This window comes from Watersipora subatra, chromosome 2, assembly GCF_963576615.1.
Source record: "Watersipora subatra chromosome 2, tzWatSuba1.1, whole genome shotgun sequence".
NCBI classification, from domain to species: Eukaryota; Metazoa; Bryozoa; class Gymnolaemata; order Cheilostomatida; family Watersiporidae; genus Watersipora; species Watersipora subatra.
In genome coordinates, this window is record NC_088709.1 from 2,487,405 (window position 1) to 2,510,724 (window position 23,320).

Consider the following 23,320-nt stretch of genomic DNA (forward strand, 5'->3'; position numbering starts at 1 on the left):
TATTAACAAAACATATCAGCTCTGACTGCCAACCAACCAGCTCAACCAACACCGGATACATTGGTTCACTTGCGCGAATATGCACAGAGGGATCCCAACACTATAACCGGGATAAGTCAAGATCATATCAAATCACAGAAGCAATCATGGACAAACCTTTACGTGGAGGGACCCATCCTCGCCGGTGATAAACCTCCCACCAGTCAGTGACTGCCCATCACGCTTCCAAGATATGACTGGAGTTGGAGCTCCAAATATCTTGCATTTCAATACGTAGTCTTTAGTCGCTGCCCACTTCTGTAAACCCGAGTTGAACTGGACAATGGTGGGTCTCTCAGCTACAACACAAAACATATACAAATGGGAGTTTCAATCATGCAAATTATTTACACGCATCTGCAGTGACAACAAATGCGAGATTACTTACCTTGTCATATTACTTTACCAGGAAAATGTACCATGCAACCTCTGCTGCGTCTTACATAAAGCAAATAGCTTGGCAGGAACACTTACACTGCACATTGAGATAGAAGGATTTGTAAGCCCAGCTGCCAGTCAAATAGTTGGTTGTGTTGCACTGGATAGCCATGGTGTCCCTTTCCTTCTTTAAGTTCTTGATAGTGAAAGTGGTAGACGGCCCGTATTGGTCTCCTATTATTCTATCAGGGGTGTTCGCTGTAATAGTGTCCATATAAGGAGTAAAGATTCCTGCCAGACGCAGCCAAAGGAAGCAAAATCATGAAAATAAAAACTAAATACAACTAGCCTAAACTGGATATAACTGGCGAGTCGCGGGACTGCCAATAAGTATGGCTGACAGTGCTGAAGCCATAAATTCTTGGCAACGCACACCAACGAAATGCATTGCTAATGGGTAACCAATGCGGCGGTTTCACATTATGATGCTATGCAATGGAATAGGTCCTTAGCTAGTACATTGACCAATGAGAAAAGACGAGGCAGTCAGGTCCTCGCTAGATATTTTATAATTGTTATTACAGACTCTGTTACAGACCATCAAGAATTGGTGATAGTTTCAGTGTTTATATAACAACTTGCAAGGATAATCTCTGGTGATAGGCGAGGAGCGATAGGTGAGGAGCAATAGGTAAGGAGTGATAAGCGAGGAGCGATAGGCGTAGAGCGATAGGTGTAGAGCGATAGGCGTAGAGCGATAGACAAGGAGCGATAGGCGAGTAGCGATAGGTGAGGAGCGATAGGTAAGGAGTGACAAGCGAGGAGCGATAGGCGTAGAGCGATAGACAAGGAGCGATAGGCGAGGAGCGATAGGCGAGGCGCGATAGGTAAGGAGCGATAGGTAAGGAGGAGTGATAGGCGAGGAGCGATAGGCGTAGAGCGATAGACAAGAAGTGATAAGCGAGGAGTGATAAGCGAGGAACGATAGGCATGGAGCGATAGGTAAGGAGCGATAGGTAAGGAGTGATAGGCGAGGAGCGATAGGCGAGGAGCGATAGGCGAGGAGCGATAGGCGAGGAGCGATAAGCGATAGGTGAGGATCGATAGGCGAGGAGCGATAGGCGAGGAGCGATAGGCGAGGAGCGATAGGCGAGGAGCAATAGGCGAGGAGCGATAGACGAGGAGCGATAGGCGAGGAGCGATAAGCGATAGGTGAGGATCGATAGGTAAGGAGTGATAGGCGAGGAGTGATAGGCGAGAAGCGATAGACAAGGAGTGATAGACAACGAGCGATAGACAACGAGCGATAGGCGAGGAGCGACAAGCGATAGACGAGTCAAGTATGATCGCTAGGCAACGGTATGCGGAGCCAAATAAAAGGAGAAACTTGGTTTTCAATGAATAAAATAAGCTAAAGTATTATTCTGGAATCTTCCAGGGCCAATGCATTCGACACCGGTGACTGCCACTTACATATTTACTGCATAACCTTCACGTGTGTTTCTATCAAATGTGTTTAAATATTAAAAAAGGCAGCAAATAGATGAGGCATAAGATATTGCAAAGGCTAAAGCAGTGAGGCATAAGGTATTGCAGAGGCTAAAGCGGTGAGGCATAAGGTATTGCAGAGGCTAAAGCAGTGAGGCATGAGGTATTGCAGAGGCTAAAGCAGTGAGGCATGAGGTATTGCAAAGGCTAAAGCAGTCGGTGGCATTTGATAGCACCGTTGCATCAAGGCTTGACCAAGGGTGGCAAATCTAACTTCGGGGTTGTGACTGAAATCAAAATATAAATCAGTGCGCTCTAGGGTTATCATGTCCGTGTTATACGATTTTTTGCTTTACAAAGCGGAACACGATGGTTTTTCATCTTCGCCATACGAATCCTATTTCGCCATACAAATTCAACACAAAGTTTTCCTTGAATTTCAAATTTGGTTTTTACTACGTCGAAATAACAAAGATGCCGATACGCTGTTCACAGAATTCCTTCTCACGATGCCTGAAAGAGATCCAATGACCGAATTCTCTCAGTTCAGCATTCCCATGTGAAAAGCGGTAATATTTCCCTTTAAAACCAGGAGCATGAAATCGCAATTGCGATTTCTTTGAACATAGGTCAGCGATCAGACAGTTTCCTTTAGCCTTCTTTTAATTAGGCTAAAGGAATTTTTGCTAACAAGTTAATCTTTTAGACCACTTTATTACATATTAAACAAATTATTTTGAGAGCAGCATCGCTCAAGCTTTCTTGGTGACTTGGGTTAAAAAAGATTTTAATCAGGTCAGCTAAAAGTTATAGTGAAAATGAAGCCGGAAACAATTAGGTGATAAAGTTGAAGGAATGTTGACGTTCAGTAAAATAGTTAAAAATACATACTAAAATATAGCTTCAAGTATGTGTGTTTAGTAAGCTAAATTCATTTAAGTTAAATTCAAAGTTTATGTTATACGTCTGCCTCAAAGGCAAGAACCCCCGACGGTACATACTGCACATAGCAGATTGTAATGTTACATTTTCTTGCAGATCCAAACAACTTAATACACTAAAGTTATGGTAGGTAACTATAATTACTAAGGTTAACATACTATTTTGTTACTAATTTTTAATATGTACAGTACGTATATAAAATTTTGATGATTTTTACCAGGGGATGTTTGCACTATATAATTAGTATTTTACCAGGTATTAAAAGTTTTTGAATAGAAAATTTATTTTTCATTTAATATATAACAACAATTACCATTCTAACTTTCAAACTTCATATCATGAAAAAAGTGTTTTGTGCAGTTGAAATAAATTAAGAAAAAAATAAAACAACTATAAAAGTGTTTAAATGTAAATGTAAAATAATTAGGGAGTAATAGATAAATTTAGTCTGTTTTGCTACGATTACAATAAAAGATGATTCGGTTATGATACAATTAATACGAACTAGGAAAACAAAATAAAAATTCTGAGTATGTTGAATTAATAATAGCAATTCTTGCATAGAAGTAAAAAGGGTGTATAAAAAGGGTTACTGTTCCAGCAGATGCTATTCATCAAAACTTTGAATACGAAGATACCGGTACCTCTCGATACTGGAACAAATGTAAAAATGAGATATCGGACTGTCTTTGTCTGGTGCTTTGTCTGACCAAACAGAGAGAGAATATAGAGGCTATTCCTACTTGAGATAATACAACTGCCCATGTGAAGAATATTTCCCTTTACCGATTTAGCAATCAAATCTTATGAAAAACCGGAAATAGAAGTGTAGCGGCACATTTGAAATCACAAATTAAAAAAATAGGAAATTGTAACAAAAAAATAGTTTTTAAACAATTTTAAAAATGGCAAATGCAAAGTGTAATACAGCGACTGTATAGCTGTCAGGACTGTATAGCTAAGTTGTTAAATGCATGGTTTAAAACTTGCGGTTGCAATCACCGTTCAAATACAGCATGCAATAATATTTCATTCCTAAATTTTAATGGCTATAGCTGGACATACCGTAGTACACACCAGCACAGATACAGAAAAGCTATAGCTGGACATACCGTAGTACACACCAGCACAGATACAGATGGCTATAGCTGGACATACCGTAGTACACACCAGCACAGATACAGATGGCTATAGCTGGACATACCGTAGTACACACCAGCACAGATACAGATGGCTATAGCTGGACATACCGTAGTACACACCAGCACAGATACAGAAAAGCTATAGCTGGACATACCGTAGTACACACCAGCACAGATACAGATGGCTATAGCTGGACATACCGTAGTACACACCAGCACAGATACAGAAAAGCTTTGAGATCTATATATATAGATTATGAGTTTCTATACAACGTTTTCGCTATACAATGCCAACTCTCGAATAGACTAACATCGTATGGCGAGGGTGCACTGTATAAAGCTATACAATGCCAACTCTCGAATAGACTAACATCGTATGGCGAGGGTGCACTGTATAAAGCTATACAATGCCAACTCTCGAATAGACTAACATCGTATGGCGAGGGTGCACTGTATAAAGCTATACAATGCCAACTCTCGAATAGACTAACATCGTATGGCGAGGGTGCACTGTATAAAGCTATACAATGCCAACTCTCGAATAGACTAACATCGTATGGCGAGGGTGCACTGTATAAAGCTATACAATGCCAACTCTCGAATAGACTAACATCGTATGGCGAGGGTGCACTGTATAAAGCTATACAATGCCAACTCTCGAATAGACTAACATCGTATGGCGAGGGTGCACTGTATAAAGCTATACAATGCCAACTCTCGAATAGACTAACATCGTATGGCGAGGGTGCACTGTATAAAGCTATACAATGCCAACTCTCGAATAGACTAACATCGTATGGCGAGGGTGCACTGTATAAAGCTATACAATGCCAACTCTCGAATAGACTAACATCGTATGGCGAGGGTGCACTGTATAAAGCTATACAATGCCAACTCTCGAATAGACTAACATCGTATGGCGAGGGTGCACTGTATAAAGCTATACAATGCCAACTCTCGAATAGACTAACATCGTATGGCGAGGGTGCACTGTATAAAGCTATACAATGCCAACTCTCGAATAGACTAACATCGTATGGCGAGGGTGCACTGTATAAAGCTATACAATGCCAACTCTCGAATAGACTAACATCGTATGGCGAGGGTGCACTGTATAAAGCTATACAATGCCAACTCTCGAATAGACTAACATCGTATGGCGAGGGTGCACTGTATAAAGCTATACAATGCCAACTCTCGAATAGACTAACATCGTATGGCGAGGGTGCACTGTATAAAGCTATACAATGCCAACTCTCGAATAGACTAACATCGTATGGCGAGGGTGCACTGTATAAAGCTATACAATGCCAACTCTCGAATAGACTAACATCGTATGGCGAGGGTGCACTGTATAAAGCTATACAATGCCAACTCTCGAATAGACTAACATCGTATGGCGAGGGTGCACTGTATAAAGCTAGTCAAATTCTATTGTCATTAGTTTAACTAAATGTAACAAATGAAATGCGGTCGACATCTGGAGATATCAAGGCAGTTGGTCTAAAGCTTGTACTAGATGTTGTCATCAATAAGGTTATGTTGAAACTGCTGACAAACTCTTGTTCTGTAGAAGAAATTTAGGCAGCTACAAGGACCTTGGCTGTTGACTAGATAAGAAGACCGATGCAACGACCATATTAGGAACAGATACTCATAAACTTGTTATTAATCGGGTAGAGTACCAGTCAGTCACTATAACAGCAACCACTCACTTGTGACTTGCTCCCAGTTGATGTACCATTTTGGTGGATTAGGTCGAGGCGCCCCTTCACCTAGACATTCAAATGTCACTGTTTCATTCTCACCCTTTGTAACAGACACGGGCTCCCTTACCCACGTCACCGCTCCATTGACAGTTACAAGCACCTGTTAAGACACGTACACCGGGTCAAGTGTCAAGCACATTATATAAAGCTCAGATGCTGTTCATGGAAGGCTAGTGTAAGAGTGAAAGTAAGCGCATTGTATGGCGCCTTACAGTGCCTCGCGTTGCGCGTTCACAACTCGAGTTGCCGTGTTGTCCAACTCGAGTTGCCGAATTGTACAACTCGGCCTGGGTTTATGATTAACTCGAGTTGTGTTATACGCAAAACTAACACGGGTTTGTAAAAAAGCAAAGTGAGTAATTGGGGTGTCTCAATTACAGAACATTTACAGAAATTTAATAATAATAGTTTAAATATATAGACACATTTAAATTATATATGTGTTGGCGATATTTGCGCATATTTATTTCTATAAATAAAACGAGACAAAAATAATTGTAGAATGTAAAAGCAAACTAAAAGCAATCTATGTAGGAGGTAGGCCACTTCTTTTTCAAATGAAAAAGAGCTATCTCTCTAGAACCTGACAAGAAACTGAATGAACACCAAAAATGAACATAGAAATTATTTCAACGGCATTTAATGATGCACCAAAATAAATTCCATATAGAAAATATTGCTAGAGAAAATAAAATGATGAGATGTTCTCAAGCCGAGCTGTTGAACTCGAGTTGCTGTTGAAAGAACTCGGCCTGGATTTTTGATGAACTTGAGTTGTGTAACTCGAGTTGTACAACTCGAGTTATTTTTACACAACTCGAGTTGGTAAATATAACTCAAGTTGTACAACTCGAGCTGCACAACTCGAGTTGTGCAACTCGAGTTGCAAACTCGGCTTAGCATAATTCGCTATTAGCTCTAGTTTTACAGTACATACAGTTTAATTTCTATTAGCTAACGGGTGCCTATTGATGTACCATTGTGAATATAACTAGATCTACGGTTATGCTACCGTAATACCGATATATTGCACCTTACTTTTGAAAAGTCGCGTTGCGTGTTCACAACTCGAGTTGTACAACTCGAGTTGTGAACGCGCAACGCGAGGCACTGTAAGGGGCCATAGCATTGGTACACACTGCAACTGATGATCATTAGAGAATATGCATAGAGGAGAATGTGATCTGTCTAACCGTAGTCTTGAGGGGAGTAGGCTGAGCCGAGTTATATCCATCGCATTCATAACTTCCTGCATCCTCGTACTCAATTCCATGAAAGAAGAGCTCGAGCCCAAAGCTTCTTCTTGTAGCACGAAGAGAGAGCTCCTTGTCGTCTGTCCGTTTCCATATTACACCGGGCACCGGCCTGCGTGACATACATGCTTTATTGATCCAAACAAATACCTTCACAACACCAACATATTATCATACATACAACTATATATAAAATGTATATAAAAAATATATATAATATATATACAGCTATCTACACACATATATACATATACAAACACATGTATATACAGACATTGCTATATACAGATAATGGTATGGCATGCTTACTTGCCGGCGTATATACACTTTATGCTTGCATTTTGGCCTCTCATGAATGTCTCCGAGGTCCGAGCAATCCAATTAGCTTTAGAAGGTGGCGACTGTGACTCACCAGCAGCTGAAATAGTATCTTGATTTATTAGCAGGTATTCAGCTAGTAGATTATACATGTAAAAGTATTACAGATAAAAAGGGAAACAATCGATGCTTTAACCGTGGTCTATCAGCAGATCTGCAGAGCGGTAGGGGGCAAACCCTACCCATCTCTCTACCTCCATAACCAGAATACTTCAAGCATGCGGCTACCGTAAACCCTGTTTGTACGCTATGGCGCTCTATTGTTCAACCCTGCCCTGTGGTGGCGGCCAAAGAGAGATGGCATTCGAATGGAGGCTGGCGTTGTATTTTTCAAATCGCTCGTCAGAATTTTGTCAAGATGAATTTAGCTCTTTTACGAGTGAAGCGAACTTCGCCATTTTTGCACTCTCCTTCGGGCGGAGCGACATTAACCATTTTGGATGCAAGAAATCTGCTAACTTATCTCCAACTCGTAGTAAATATTTAAATTAATATACATTGGGAAACCACGAAATATTTCTAACAATTTATATCTATTGCTTGCAATTAACCTGCAATGATATTATAGCCATTGCCCCGCTTTGCAATTTGATGAAGCTTTCAATTTTTTATTTTATTCTAAATTTGAAAGGATATTTGTATTTTATAACTATATTTAACAATGTTACATACAAGCTCATTGCACTCATCGATATTTTTGCTACAGTTTTCAGCCAAAACTAGCTTTTTATGCGTAATAGAAGAGGAGTTATGAGAGTCGATCTATTGTAAACCGAGTTAAGAAAACTGTAAGGATGCTGCTATCAAATAATATGCTATAAATCTGCAAATTTATAAGTTATATAATAATAACAATCTACCAAATGCTAAAAATAGATATTCAAGAACAAGCGGCATAAGAAAACCACACTTGTAATACACGCAGAAACAAAAATTAAAATTTTTGAACCAAAATATTTGCATCGTTTGCTCTGCCAGTTGTGGTCTGATTGTTACTTTCCTTAGAACTGATTTCATCTTTTAACTGTTCAATATCTTGCACAGTGTCCTCTGAACACTCTGAACAAACTGAGCACAGTGTGCTCTGTTTTTGCTGAACTAGTCGATATTAGCGTCCAAACAACTTGTTTTAGCAGAAAAAACTTTTACGCAATGCATTTCACCACAAATAATAATAAACCTTTAGCCCCACGAGCGCTAAGCACAACTTTTAGCCTAAAACTAGCCATTCATATCCCATCATAAATTTAAACCATTTTTTCATATACCTTGAAGTATCAAAACAACATTAAACAAGTAACTACTATTAGCCTGATACAGTTATTAATTATTTCTATGCCGTTTACAAAGTTTTAACAAAAAACTGACAAGCTTTGGAGTTGGTAAATGGACTTCGATACAAACAGAAGCGACGAAAGAATTAATTGTTATTGATTTAACCGAGTCATTATTAGCACGATTTTGTGGGAATTTTTCTCCTGATGACTCGCTATTACGGGTTCGTAAATATCAAAGAATGTCAGTGGCAGTCAAACGGAAGTGGCATTCAATTAAAGGGTGACGCTCTATTTTTCAACCCTTTTCCTAGAGTTGTGGCGGTTAAATAGAGGTGGCGTTCAAATAGAGGTGGCAGCCAAATAGAGGCGGTGATCAAATAAAGGTGGCGGTCAAATATCGGTGGTGGTGAAATAGAAGTGGCGGTCAAATAGAGGTGGCGATCGAATAAAGGTGCCGTTCAACCAAAAATTCAAATAGAGGTTTCATGGTATACGCCAATGACTTAAAGCAAGCCCCTTCCTTAATTCTTAGTGATAAAAAAAGCACTCACATCCGCTGACTCTCAACTTGTGAGGGTTAGACGCTGACTCAGTCCTAAGGATCTCATTGTAGGCTACACAGTAATAGTTCCCGTCGTCTGACTGCTGGACATACGCAAAGTTGAGGCCACCTGAATAGAACAAAAATAAACAGTTTTGCCTTTACAAACCTGCCAGGGTTGTCACTTTGTTAAAACCAAACTGCTCCACATGCTACGAGATGCTAAAACAACCCTAATGTGGTGCAACAAACTAGCAGATGATCCATCGAGCTTTCCATGTAATGACAAAACACTATGAAACCGTTCTAGTCACATAATATTAGTTGGTCTATAAACCTTAGAACAGGCATAAAGCCTGGTTCACCAAAGATACTCTTAAAATTCTGCTCAGATTACATTGCTGTTTACTGATACCTTCACAAAATAATGTTGGTTACTTCTTATGACTGCCTAGTCTTAGCGTTAAACCACTCCCATATAACAGCAAATTCAGCACAAAAACTCTCAAGGTGAAGGTCATCACAATGACTCACAATGATCTTGTTTTCTTCTGCTATGCCTGGCAGGAATCATTACTCTTTAGACAGGATGCTATTACAGAAAAAACCGCTGATAGAATAATAGGAGACCAACACAGACCGTCCATCACTTTCACTATCAAGAACTTGAAGGAAAAAAAACACCATGGCCATTTGGTGCAATAACATCAACTGTATTTAATTTTTAATGATACTCAGTATGCTCTCAATGTATTACAAAGTATACCGTCATGATGAGGAGGTGACAGAGAGGCAATGGAGAGGTGACAGAGAGGCGATGGAGAGGTGACGGAGAGCCCCGGGGAGGCAACGGAGAGGCGATAGGGAGGTGACAGAGAGATATAAGAGAGATGATAAAGAGGCGATGGAGAGGCGACAGAGAGGCGATAGGGAAGTGCAGGAGAGGTAATAGGGAGGTGACGGAGAGATGATGGAGGGGTGACGGGGAGGAGACAGAGAAGAAATGGGAATGTGACGGAGAGGTGAAAAGGGAGCTGAAAGGCCCGTGATATGGATATGAAGGGTCAGTGATAGAAAGACGATGGAAATGATGAAAACTTACCATCAGGATCCATGGTCACCCTGTCATTCTGGTCAATCTGAGCACCACCAGAGCTGTCTTCCTTCACCCAATATATGGTTGCCAGAGGAAAGCTTTCTGGTCTGTTGCAAATTATACGAAGTGGTTGACCAGCGATCCTGAAAATCTCCGGGTACGTCGCTTCAGGAAATTTCCCTAAACCTGCAGAAAACTGACTAGCCTGACAATTGAGTCAAAAACAGAAGCGACATATATCGCCCAATGAATCCATCAATCCCGCGTGGCTACATTGGTAAGGCATTTGCCTGGCAAATGAGAAGTTCCGAGATCAAATCTTCTGCGATACGGATCACCCATTTCAATATTTTAATAGCTACAGATGGACATACTGAATTACACACAGACTTTGAGATTCATATATATATACAGTCAAACATGGATAACTCGAACTTCAAGGGACCGAGCAAAAGTGTTCGAATTATCAGAGCGTTCAAGTTATCAGAGCACTGTCACAAGTCCATATATTTACTTATTTATTAGTAGATACATGTACATATGCAAACTATAATATAAATCAAAAGCACAAATGGCTTGTTTCAAATTAAATGCTTCTAATGTAAAGTTTAAAACGTTTTCATGAAAAAGTATAGAGATTTTTCTATCACTTGAGATTGGTTTGTTGTTTGAGGTGATGTTATTGCCAGGACATTTTTCAGATTGACATTGGCAAAACTTGATCGTTGTTGAAATGCTCAAAAGAAGACATTTTTTTCTTTTTGGGGTTTTACCCACAATGAATTTTGCCGTTTTTTCTTGAAGTTTATGCAAAGATTACCTTACTTTACCTAGGATTCGTTAAGAGCAACACTCCGAGGCAGTTCAATTAGAAGTTTTACGAGGTTTTACGGTACATTCTATATCACTCACGCTTTTTTAATAGATACTTATTGAATGTACACACGTATTCTGTGTTTAGGTCAAACGATGAATAGTTTTTTGTAGCTCAGACAACGTATACGTTTAATTACAACATTTTTTAAGACGTTTTAAACATTCAACATTCCGACGTTGATTCAACACGGAATCAACGTCGGAAAACTATTCATCACGGGCTAGCCGGGTCACGCACTCAAGGATTTTCGCCACGCACATACAAAACAACATGCGATTTTTGTTTTGTATGTGCGTGGCGAAAATCCTTGCGCGCGTGACCCGGCTAGCCCGTGCTATTCATCGTATCGCAGCATAAATCAAATTTCACCAAACTTTTAGAAAAGTCGTTGACAAAAATATTTTGCCAATGGTGGTAATAACGACGCTTATGAATTACGAAAAGATGAAGTTTACCTCTATGGCTTTGAATAAAGTGATTTTCTAAAGCGATAACAACCGTTTCGGTAGCCGTTGGGCAAAAAAACAGTTCAAATTAACAGTGTTGTGTTCGAGTTATCTATAGCAATTTATCATTACGTGGGAACGGACCAAAGGAAATGTTCGAATTAACCATGTGTTCGAGCTATCCGTGGACGAGTTATCCATGTTTGACTGTATATATATATATATATATACATACAGATAATGGTTGAGACTTCACTGATATAGTGCTCAAAGTGGTGCACCGAGCCTGTATAAGTACAAAGATGGAAAAAGTTTTTAGCAACAGTTTATGACTAAAAGTTTCATACTGCATGCAGTAATCATCAGATGCTCCTGATGATTACTCAGGCATCTCCTTGGCATCTGATGATTACTGCATGCAGTATGAAACTTTTAGTCATAAACTGTTGCTAAAAACTTTTTCCATCTTTGTACTTATATATATATATATATGTATATATATATATATATATATATATATATATATATATATATATATATATATATATATATATATATATATATATAGTTGGTCAATATGTCTAAAAACAACATAATGACTGTGATCAAATTAACGTCAAGTTTTGCTAGGTCAAGACAGCGCTTGGTGACTTTCAGCTGATGATAAGGAAATTTCTGTCAGATGAGTAATCCATGTGATTTGAATGAAAATGCGACATTATTGATTCTCAAGTACAGTCAAACATGGATAACTCGAACTTCAAGGGACCGAGCAAAAGTGTTCGAATTATCAGAGCATTCAAGTTATCAGAGCACTGTCACAAGTCCATATATTTACTTATTTATTAGTAGATACATGTACATATACAAACTATAATATAAATCAAAAGCACAAATGGCTTGTTTCAATTTAAATGCTTCTAATGTAAAGTTTAAAACGTTTTCATGAAAAAGTATAGAGATTTTTCTATCACTTGAGATTGGTTTGTTGTTTGAGGTGATGTTATTGCCAGGACGTTTTTCAGATTGACATTGGCAAAACTTGATCGTTGTTGAAATGCTCAAAAGAAAAGACATTTTTTTCTTTTGGGGTTTTACCCACGATCAATTTTGCCGTTTTTTCTTGAAGTTTATGCAGATTACTTTACTTTACCTGGGATTCGTTAAGAGCAACACTCCGAGGCAGTTCAATTAGAAGTTTTACGAGGTTTTACGGTACATTCTATATCACTCACGCTTTTTTAATAGATACTTATTGAATGTACACACGTATTCTGCGTTTAGGTCAAACAATGAATAGTTTTTGTAGCTCAGACAACGTATACGTTTAATTACAACATTTTTTAAGACGTTTTAAACATTCAACATTCCGACGTTAATTCAACACGGAATCAACGTCGGAAAACTATTCATCACGGGCTAGCCGAGTCACGCACTCAAGGATTTTCGCCACGCACATACAAAACAACATGCGATTTTTGTCTTGTATGTGCGTGGCGAAAATTCTTGCGCGCGTGACCCGGTTAGCCCGTGCTATTCATCGTATCGCTGTATAAATCAAATTTCACCAAACTTTTAGAAAAGTCGTTGACAAAAATATTTTGCCGATGGTGGTAATAACGACGCTTATGAATTACGAAAAGATGAAGTTTACCTCTATGGCTTTGAATAAAGTGATTTTCTAAAGCGAAAACAACCGTTTCGGTAGCTGTTGGGCAAAAAAACAGTTCGAATTAACAGTGTTGAATTCGAGTTATCTATAGCAATTTATCATTACGTGGGAACGGACCAAAGGAAATGTTCGAATTAACCATTTTTTCGAGCTATCCGTGGACGAGTTATCCATGTTTGACTGTATGTTGTTTCAAAAGAATAAAACACGTCATCTGAGACATATTATGAAAAGCCCAACATCCGTCCCTTGGTCATTAAAAGCAGTATAGAGAGCGGAATGATACACATATACCATACACATGATAAATGACAAGTTATACAAAGGCTTACTTGCATTGATGATCTGTACCGTGTCTGAGACAGCGAGACCGAAGTCATTCCTGGCGAAGCATTTGTAGAAGCCTGAGAACTGGCTCTCCGGACTTGCGAAAACTAGTGTTCCAAGGCCAACAGAGTTTACAACCCTGTTATCTGTACCAGCCGGGTCAAATGGCTTGCCATTAAATTCCCACGAATAGCTACAATGTACAAAAGCATGTCTAAAGGCCAATGGCACAAGCACAGGCGGTAATCAGATGCTGTACTTCTAGTTCACATTCAAAAGACTGGTTGAAACATTATGTAGACACTATCCATTGGTAGGGAGTGGAATGATGAGTATATATACACTATTGGTAGGGGAGTGGAATGATGGGTATATAGACACCATTGGTAGGGGAGTGGAATGATGAGTATATAGACACTATTAGTAGGGAGTGGAATGATGAGTATATATACATTATTGGTAGGGGAGTGGAATGATGAGTATATAGACACTATTGGTAGGGAGTGGAATGATGGGTATATATACACTATTGGTAGGGAGTGGAATGATGGGTATATATACACTATTGGTAGGGGAGTGGAATGATGAGTATATATACACTATTGGTAGGGGAGTGGAATGATGAGTATATAGACACCATTAGTAGGGGAGTGGAATGATGAGTATATATACACTATTAGTAGGGGAGTGGAATGATGGGTATATATACACTATTGGTAGGGGAGTGGAATGATGAGTATATATACACTATTGGTAGGGGAGTGGAATGATGAGTATATATACACTATTGGTAGGGGAGTGGAATGATGAGTATATATACACTATTAGTAGGGAGTGGAATGATGGGTATATAGACACCATTGGTAGGGGAGTGGAATGATGAGTATATAGACACTATTGGTAGGGGAGTGGAATGATGGGTATATATACACTATTGGTAGGGGAGTGGAATGATGGGTATATAGACACCATTGGTAGGGGAGTGGAATGATGAGTATATAGACACTATTGGTAGGGAGTGGAATGATGAGTATATATACACCATTGGTAGGGGAGTGGAATGATGGGTATATATACACTATTGGTAGGGGAGTGGAATGATGGGTATATACAGTAGACAGGAGAAAGGAAAAGTCATGCACTACTACTCTTTAGTTTATAAGGCAGTTTTGCTGAAAACCGCAGGCCATTTTTGTTAATAACCATGATTATAAGTCTGACTTGCAGGGAACAAACAAAAATAGTAAAAATAATAATATTATGTTATTAAAATAGAAAACTAACTAATAAGTAACAACCGGTCATGCCTAACATTCAGTAGTGTTACATGCTGCGAATTTTTGAGTTTCGCAGTTGTGGTTTTGATCGTAGGAATGAGGAGGACGTATTTACATGATACGCAGGAGTGGTCACACAACTCCCCGTAAGTTCTACTAAAGTTTACCATAGAGACTGGTCTCTGGTTAAACGTTTTTATCTTATTTTTTCTACATAAACTTTTGGGCTAAATCTGTTATGATTACCAGTGGAGCGACCGACAACATTGCAGCCAAGCCGCATAGACGGAAGAGAACAACTCCATTTCAGTGCAGCTGATGCATCAGGTGCAGTGCGTATTGTGACAAGCTGTTGTTTTGCTCGCTTCGCTCGCCGGGGGACAACTCCGCAAAAACAACAGTTTGTCAAGACAGGCTAGTTGTATGCAGACATGATTTTCTCTTTGGCCATCTATCTTTAAAAAATGTTTAACGCAGCCACTAGGTCGAGCATTGTGATAACTAACTCTTCTGAGAACAGAGCATCCGTTAGAAAATAACTCTGAATTTGAAAGAAAATTTCCCCCATGATTCGACATTTTAAAATGTGTTTTAAAATTTATAAATATTCATGTTTTGACACTTTAACATATACATGTTTTAAAATATTTTTAAAACACGTGCATTAAAAACTGAGCTGTGTAGGGATGCTGTAGGGAAGTCACCAATGAAGACGATGAAAATCCAACCTTCGATCACAAAGATTTGTGCAATAGTACAAATATTGATGTTTACATCATACGCAGCACTTCATTGTTGATATGATGCTTTCAAAAATACCCCCTTTGAATCGGGGGGTCTCAATTGCTTCAAAGAATTGAATATGCAACATTTAAAACCATTTCCATGCCATGAAGATGAAAAATACGACAAAAATTTGTAGCATGTAACACTAGTGATTTACAACAAGAATACTTTTATGCCCACACATATCTCCACCTTGTAAGATTCTTGCAATAGGTAGCTCAACAAGGGACACGTTAGCTGGTGAGTGTACATTTCATACAGTAATTAATGGTGGTAGTTATTAGCCACCAAAACATTTCCATAACTAAAATCAGAGTTGAAGCTAATACTTACGAACAATTCGGGTCACATGAGGCGACCCAGGGTAATGTCAATGTGTCACTGACATCATAGACTATTTGCCTTTTTGATGGCTCAAGAGTGAACTCTGGTGGATGTGTAGCTGTCATAAAAATACAATACAGTTATCTGGTTAAAAGTCTTATGACATTTACAGCAAGCAATACTCTAGTGCAGTACTTACAGTACATATGGTACATGTGCACTGTAAGTACATATGGTACATGTGTACTGTAAGTACATATAGTACTTGTGTACTGTAAGTACATATAGTACATGTGTATACTGTACGTACACATGGTACATGTGTACTGTAAGTACATATGGTACATGTGTACTGTAAGTACACATGGTACACGTGTATTGTAAGTACATATTGTATATGTGTACTGTAAGTACATATGGTACACGTGTACTGTAAGTACATATTGTACACTTGTACTGTAAGTACATATGGTACATGTGTACTGTAAGTACATGTGGTACATATGTACTGTAAGTCTAAATACACACCTATAGATTAGCAAGAAGATGAATGATAAATGTAGCAAAGCTATTTTTATAGAGACGTGAGGCAAAATTTCTAGCCAAGATAGAAAAGCATACTCACCTTCTACTGACTTGTATAGACTGCATAGGAGCACCAGAAATGTAATGGAAAGTAAATATTTCATCTTCTGTGGCAGAGAATCTAAAGAATAATCAACATTGCGTGAAGAGATGGTTTTCGTGCGTAGCTTAGGCTATAAAAAGGAATGAAAATAAAAAACATACATGAGAATCAAACTGGTTTTCAATTCACCATTTTCAACAAGCAAGACCATACAAAACATTTTTGCTTCATGAAAACTCAGCTCAAATAAAATTGTATTTCTATTTGATGCTGAGACTGTCCATAATTAATATTCTTTTCCTGATATAGTCACAGAAGCATAACCGTCAGGAAAAAAGAAAAGGTTTGATTTCTGCATATATATATATGCTCCAATATAATTAATGGAGCATATAGGAACTACAACACTCAATTATGGGCATGTCTGACATTGTGTGTCAGTTTTAGACTGTCACAGTGCAATAATCTCAAGCACCTTAATCAGACATCCTAAATTCAAAAATTTAGAAATGCATTGTAAAGTATTAGTATTGGGGCGGGCATTAACAAGATGGGGATTTGAGTTAAAATACGCCAGTAGAATACTTTCTGTAAGCAAATGTATACTCAACCAATATTGAAAGTAAATTAAAATACGCCAGCAGAACACTTTCTGTAAGCAAATGTATACTCAACCAATATGGAAAGTAAGTTCATCAGCTCAAGACCTACGGGATTATTCAATTTTCATGCAAGGAGACAGCGAAAACAAGATGAATGACTTTAGAGGATTCTTAAATACACCTTGGCACAAACTATTCACGTACCATGCACTAGTAGTAATAGAACAGGCACTTATAGTAATGTACACATACCATGCACTAGTAGTAATAGAACAGGCACTTATAGTAATGTACATGTACTAGTAGTAATAGAACAGGCACTTATAGTAATGTATATGTACCATGCACTAGTAGTAATAGAACAGGCACTTATAGTAATGTACATGTACTATGCACTAGTAGTAATAGAACAGGCACTTATAGTAATGTACACGTACCACGCACTAGTAGTAATAGAACAGGCACTTATAGTAATGTACATGTACTATGCACTCGTAGTAATAGAACAGGCACTTATAGTAATGTACATGTACTATGCACTAGTAGTAATAGAACAGGCACTTATAGTAATGTACATGTACCATGCACTAGTAGTAATAGAACAGGCACTTATAGTAATGTACATGTACTAGTAGTAATAGAACAGGCACTTATAGTAATGTACATGTACCATGCACTAGTAGTAATAGAACAGGCACTTATAGTAATGTACATGTACCATGCACTAGTAGTAATAGAACAGGCACTTATAGTAATGTACATGTACCATGCACTAGTAGTAATAGAACAGGCACTTATAGTAATGTACATGTACCATGCACTAGTAGTAATAGAACAGGCACTTATAGTAATGTACATGTACTATGCACTAGTAGTAATAGAACAGGCACATATAGTAATGTACATGTACTATGCACTCGTAGTAATAGAACAGACACTTACAGTAATGTACATGTACTATGCACTAGTAGTAATAGAACAGGCACTTATAGTAACGTACATGTACCATGCACTAGTAGTAATAGAACAGGCACTTATAGTAATGTACATGTATTATGTAATATACATGTATTATGTAATAGTAGCAACTAGATGAATGCCCAGCGTTGTCCGGGTAATGAAAGTCGTTCATAAAAAATAGTTTTATTTAACATATTATATAACAACAGTGACCATTCTGACTTTTAAACTTCATATCATGAGAAAAGTGTTTTGCGCAGTTTAAACAAATTAAAAGATAAAATAAAACAACTGTAAAGGTTTTCAAACTCTCTCAAACTGTAACATTAAAACTTCATATATGAGGAAAATGTTTTGTGCAGGTCAAATAAATTAAGAAACAACATAAAACAAAGTTCTATAAAAGTGTTTAAATGTAAATGTGAAATAATTAGCACGTAATAGCTAAATTAAGTCTGTTTTACTACGATTACAATAAAAGATGATTTGGTAATGATAAAATTAATATGACTGAGAAAACAAAATAAAAATTCTGAATATGTTGAATTAATAATAACAATTCGTGCACAGAAGTGTGTGTGTGTGTATAAAAAAGGTTAGGCTACTGTTCCAGCAGACGCTATCCATCAAAACTTTGAGTATGACGATACCGGTACCTCTCGATACTGGAGCAAATGTAAAAATGAGATATCATACTGTTTTTGTCTGGTGCTTTGTCTGACCAAACAGAAAGAGAATGTAGAAGCTCTTCCTACTTGAGATAATACAACTGCCCACGTGAAAAATATTTCGATTTACCGATTTAGCAATCAAATCTTATGAAAAACCGGAAATAGAAGTGTAACCCACAATTGCAATAGCACATTTGAAATTAACAAATTAAAATCATAAGTAATGGCAGCGGAAAATTAGTTTTTCAACAATTTAAATAAATGACAAATGCAAAAGGTAATATTAGGGTCTATCCATAAATAAATGGATTTTTTGGCAAAATTTAAAAACAGTTATTTCATTAAAATAATGCTTCACATATGAAGTATGCATACTAAACCCTAAAATAGAAATTAATTGTGGGGGTAGTGCTCCTCTATCATGTTTTAATAGTTTGCTAAAGTTAGTGTATTTGCACAAAATACTTTATAGCCATAATGGCAAGATAGAGATGCTTGTACATGGTATACATATTACTCTGAACACAAATATCTAATTGTAATGGATTTCACAATGGCTTTGCTGCTCGTTAATGCATAAATTGGTATTGTGTGCACTGATCTATTGGTGTGGGGCTCTTTTATAAGTTGCCATGTTTTGAGAAACAATGGTGACAGGAAACATCAATAAGTTTCTACTACACTTGTATTATTAGTTCAAAATTAGTAGTAATTTGTTTTCAACGCTAACTTTATACGCTGTACCTTTAACTAATTTCAGTTTTGCTCAAAGTTGCACATATTTCCGAAATTTGTGTCACCGCTGTTACACTGTCACCATTGTTACACCACTCAACTCATATGATTATAGGATTAATTTGAGTGAATTTCACATTTAACAGTAATTTGTGGTGTTGTTGATGTTGTCATGTATGAGTTACTTATTATATTGTAAACTTAAGCCATTGTGAGAACTTAACAAGCTTCTTCTAGCAAGCTAACAAACGGTTGCTACCTTACAAATGTATTACTAAGACTTGTGACTCCGATATTGAGAATAGTTTAAAATTTAATCAAATCTACTCATGGGAGTAACTTGTAACAAGTGCTTGAAACAGAATATTGTTAGGTGGAAAGGAGTAACTTGTAACAAGTGCTTGAAACAGAATATTGTTAGGTGGAAGGTCTGCTGGTCATTTCTGTTTTCAACATGGGTAAGACACCGTCAGCAGAGCAGATGCGTAAATATCGTAACAAAATACGTCAATGTTCAAAACAATAGACTCAATATTTGACTGTCCAAGCTAGTCGGAATCAAAAGAGTAGAACAAAAAGAAGAGCTCAACTTACAGAAGATCAATTCGAGGAAACTCGAGAAAAAGCAAGAATTAGAGTTCAACAATACATAGATCGCAAAAAACTTTTGAAAGTAAAATTACCAGGTATGTACATTCATTTTTTTCTTCAAAAAATTTAATGCTTTACTACATCTGCGTACACTATGGATGTTTTAAGTCAATGTTTCAAGTATTTTGTAAAAAAAATGTTATTAAAGTTTCAATTCATTTTTTGTTGCAACCACTTCCCAATTTGGCAACCCACAATTTGAAGATGAGGCTGTAAAAAGATTGATCAAGCACTTCTAAACAGCCCAAGCAAAGGTTGCCAGACTGTCCATAAACTAGCAATGACAGTTGGACTATCATTCTTGGAAAATGGCATTAGAGATGAGAAAAGATAAAATAAAACAAAGAAATAGAAAAATAAAAGTATGACATTGAAAAGTTTTAACTTTTTACTTTTGATCCTGATGACCATGCAATTAGTGATCCAGAAAGTGAGTGCAATTCCGAACCCATCAAACAACTAGCAAGCACATTGAAAGAAGGTGATTTTGTGCTAACATTGCTGCCTGGAAAAAAAGCTTCTAGGCATTATGTAGGAGTGGTAAAAAGTGTAGATGCCCTCGAAGCTGAAGTACAGTTTTTTTTAAAGAGTGAGGCCAAAAAACACTTTTGTTGTTAATACAAAAATATAGCATGGGTAGAATTTCATCACATAGCCAAGTCACTGTCTTGTGCTACTTTCTCTAAGAGGTCAGTACTGTTTTACAGAAGATTTAGAGCATGCAGAATGATCTAAAACATTTTGTTAGTACATTCTCACAATTATATGATCAATATTCATTGTTTCATCTTACGTTATTTAAGCTTAATCATGTTTGTCATGCATTATTACTATTATATTATTATATTTTATACTTTGAAACTAATAATAAACATTTCAAGTTAAGGCTTGTCTATATATATTGTAATCAGTAGCTTTAATACCATTATTGATTTCATTGCAGTGAACTTAAATACTTTTAAGTTTATCCAATACCAATATTTTATAAATAAATTTCTGCTCTAATTGTAACAATGGTGATTATGGATAGACCCATTAGTTAATTGTCAAAAGTGCACATTTGGCATGCATTGCTGCATCGTATGCATGTGCGTACGGCATACACTATATGATAAGTGCAACACACTTATAAGGTCTGTATAACTCAGTGGTTAAGTGCGTGGACTGGAAGATTTCGGTTGGAATCATCGTGAGTTTAAATACAGCAAGCAGCGAGCTTTTAATCCAAAATTTTAATAGCTATAGCTAGACATACATAAACACATTAACTTTGAAAAATTTATATAGATGTACATGTACTGGTAGTAAGTAATGTGCATGTACTATGCAGTAGTAGTGATGTACCATGCACTAGTGGTGATGTAACACCAAGTCACGGTGTATGCTGTTCAATTCCGTTCACAAATATGTCAGTAAGAGCTGACACTTCTCGCATTGCTATTCAATTACTAAATGACAACACCGAGAGTGTAAAGGCTCAAATTTTTAACAATGACACCGAAATGGTGATCAGCAAAATGTGATTTTTCAGTTTACTGTCTAAATATAAGCAAAAGGAAGACAAGTAAAGTTACTCTTGGAAACCAGAACAAATAAAACATATTTGTTGGTGCAAATGTCACGAAGCATATCATTAATGAAAATCTGTCCAAATAGGACATCCCGCGTCGAAGACACAGCTAATGACAACCACTTCCTTAGCTTAAAATATGTGCTACAAAAATAGCGCCTGATGAATATACATGTTGCATGTTTACTATGACCAACTGTACAACTGAAGATATTTAGGCTTTGAGACTAAACAAGGTAATCACACAAATGTTTTAATTTACATCCACGCTATAAGTATAAATTCAAGTTTTTTTAAGCATGGTATCGTCCTCTGATTCATACAGCGACCTAAACATGCGTAACATTTAAATCTTTCGCAGAGATTTCCATAGTGTTAGATAATATACAGTGTTAGTATGCCCTAGGCAACGAAAAATTAATAAAAGGAGTGTTCATCGCTTCACAAATCCAATTAAAACACCCGTCAACAACAATGAATGAGCGAGAAGCTACATTATATGTTCATGATTGCTGCAAGAACAAACGTTGGGGCTTCACTGAAAAGTACTACCAAGTCAACTTATAGCACTATGCTACACATCTGCCTTTAACGATACGTGTACATCACCGTTGCTTGATTTTTTAACAGGACATACTTAGTCAACACAAAATATTTGCAATTACCAAATAATGACATTTTGACCTACTTACTTTTTTCTCCACCACAACTTTATGTACTTTAAAAAATTGAATAGCATTGTGAGAAAAGTCAGTTTAAAGCTAGGCATAAAAGGTGCCAATATTCAAAACAATTAGTTATCGTCTGTTTTATACAATAACCTACCTTGGCCTTTCCCGAGAAAATTTACTCCATGTTGTGACGAAACTAGCCCAATCGTCTTTGTATGGAAGACGAACCAATGGAAGACGAACGAGCGCAACTCTATGGAGATGGGAGATAACTCTATACTATTGGTTAAAAGAGACTATCGTTCGAACGTAAATTGTTTAATGCGTCGAATTACCATCGAACGTACAATACCATTACCAATTGTTTAATGCGTCGAATTACCATCGAACGTACAATACCATATCATACGTACGCTCAAAGCTATGCATACGGTAGTTGTTTAAACGTCTTCTTCGCTCGGTGGCTGAACTTATGAGACGACAACTCCTTATAAAATTTTACCTCGGGCATTCACTTCCAAATTTCAAAAAGTGATCCATGTATAGAGGTTGACGATTGACTCTACCTCGTTTAACTACCAATAGCTAGTTTCATGAGCCTTGTAAACTCTGCATATCAAGTAGCGTTTATAGTGCTCGGTAATAAGTACAAATATAGAGGTCAGCACTGATTATGATACCAAAAAGCTGTGTCCAAATCAATGGTATTCGAATACTCAAATAGTTAAAAAGCATTTCTTTCAATGATTCAGATTTGCTTTGATTTAGGCAAATACAAAATTGATTTAAGATTTGATTCAAGGAAAAAAATAACTTGAAT

The 23,320-nt window shown here is 37.3% G+C and overlaps 1 protein-coding gene across 1 annotated transcript in view; it reads right to left on the reverse strand.

Annotated features, from left to right (window-relative positions):
- The window catches only part of LOC137386834 (neuroglian-like), a 47,248-nt gene extending 24,543 nt beyond the window's left edge, over positions 1–22,705 (reverse strand). Inside the window, exons 1-11 of the mRNA XM_068072997.1 lie at positions 22,655–22,705; positions 16,638–16,718; positions 16,022–16,130; positions 13,631–13,818; positions 10,310–10,489; positions 9,218–9,337; positions 7,321–7,429; positions 6,952–7,123; positions 5,705–5,858; positions 514–675; positions 157–338 (exon numbers count right to left, since the gene is read on the reverse strand). Of these exons, the coding sequence (XP_067929098.1) occupies positions 157–338; positions 514–675; positions 5,705–5,858; positions 6,952–7,123; positions 7,321–7,429; positions 9,218–9,337; positions 10,310–10,489; positions 13,631–13,818; positions 16,022–16,130; positions 16,638–16,701 (1,440 nt within the window). The 5' untranslated portion in view covers positions 16,702–16,718; positions 22,655–22,705. The remainder of the gene's footprint in view (positions 1–156; positions 339–513; positions 676–5,704; positions 5,859–6,951; positions 7,124–7,320; positions 7,430–9,217; positions 9,338–10,309; positions 10,490–13,630; positions 13,819–16,021; positions 16,131–16,637; positions 16,719–22,654) is intronic.
- Between the last annotated feature and the right edge of the window lie 615 nt (positions 22,706–23,320).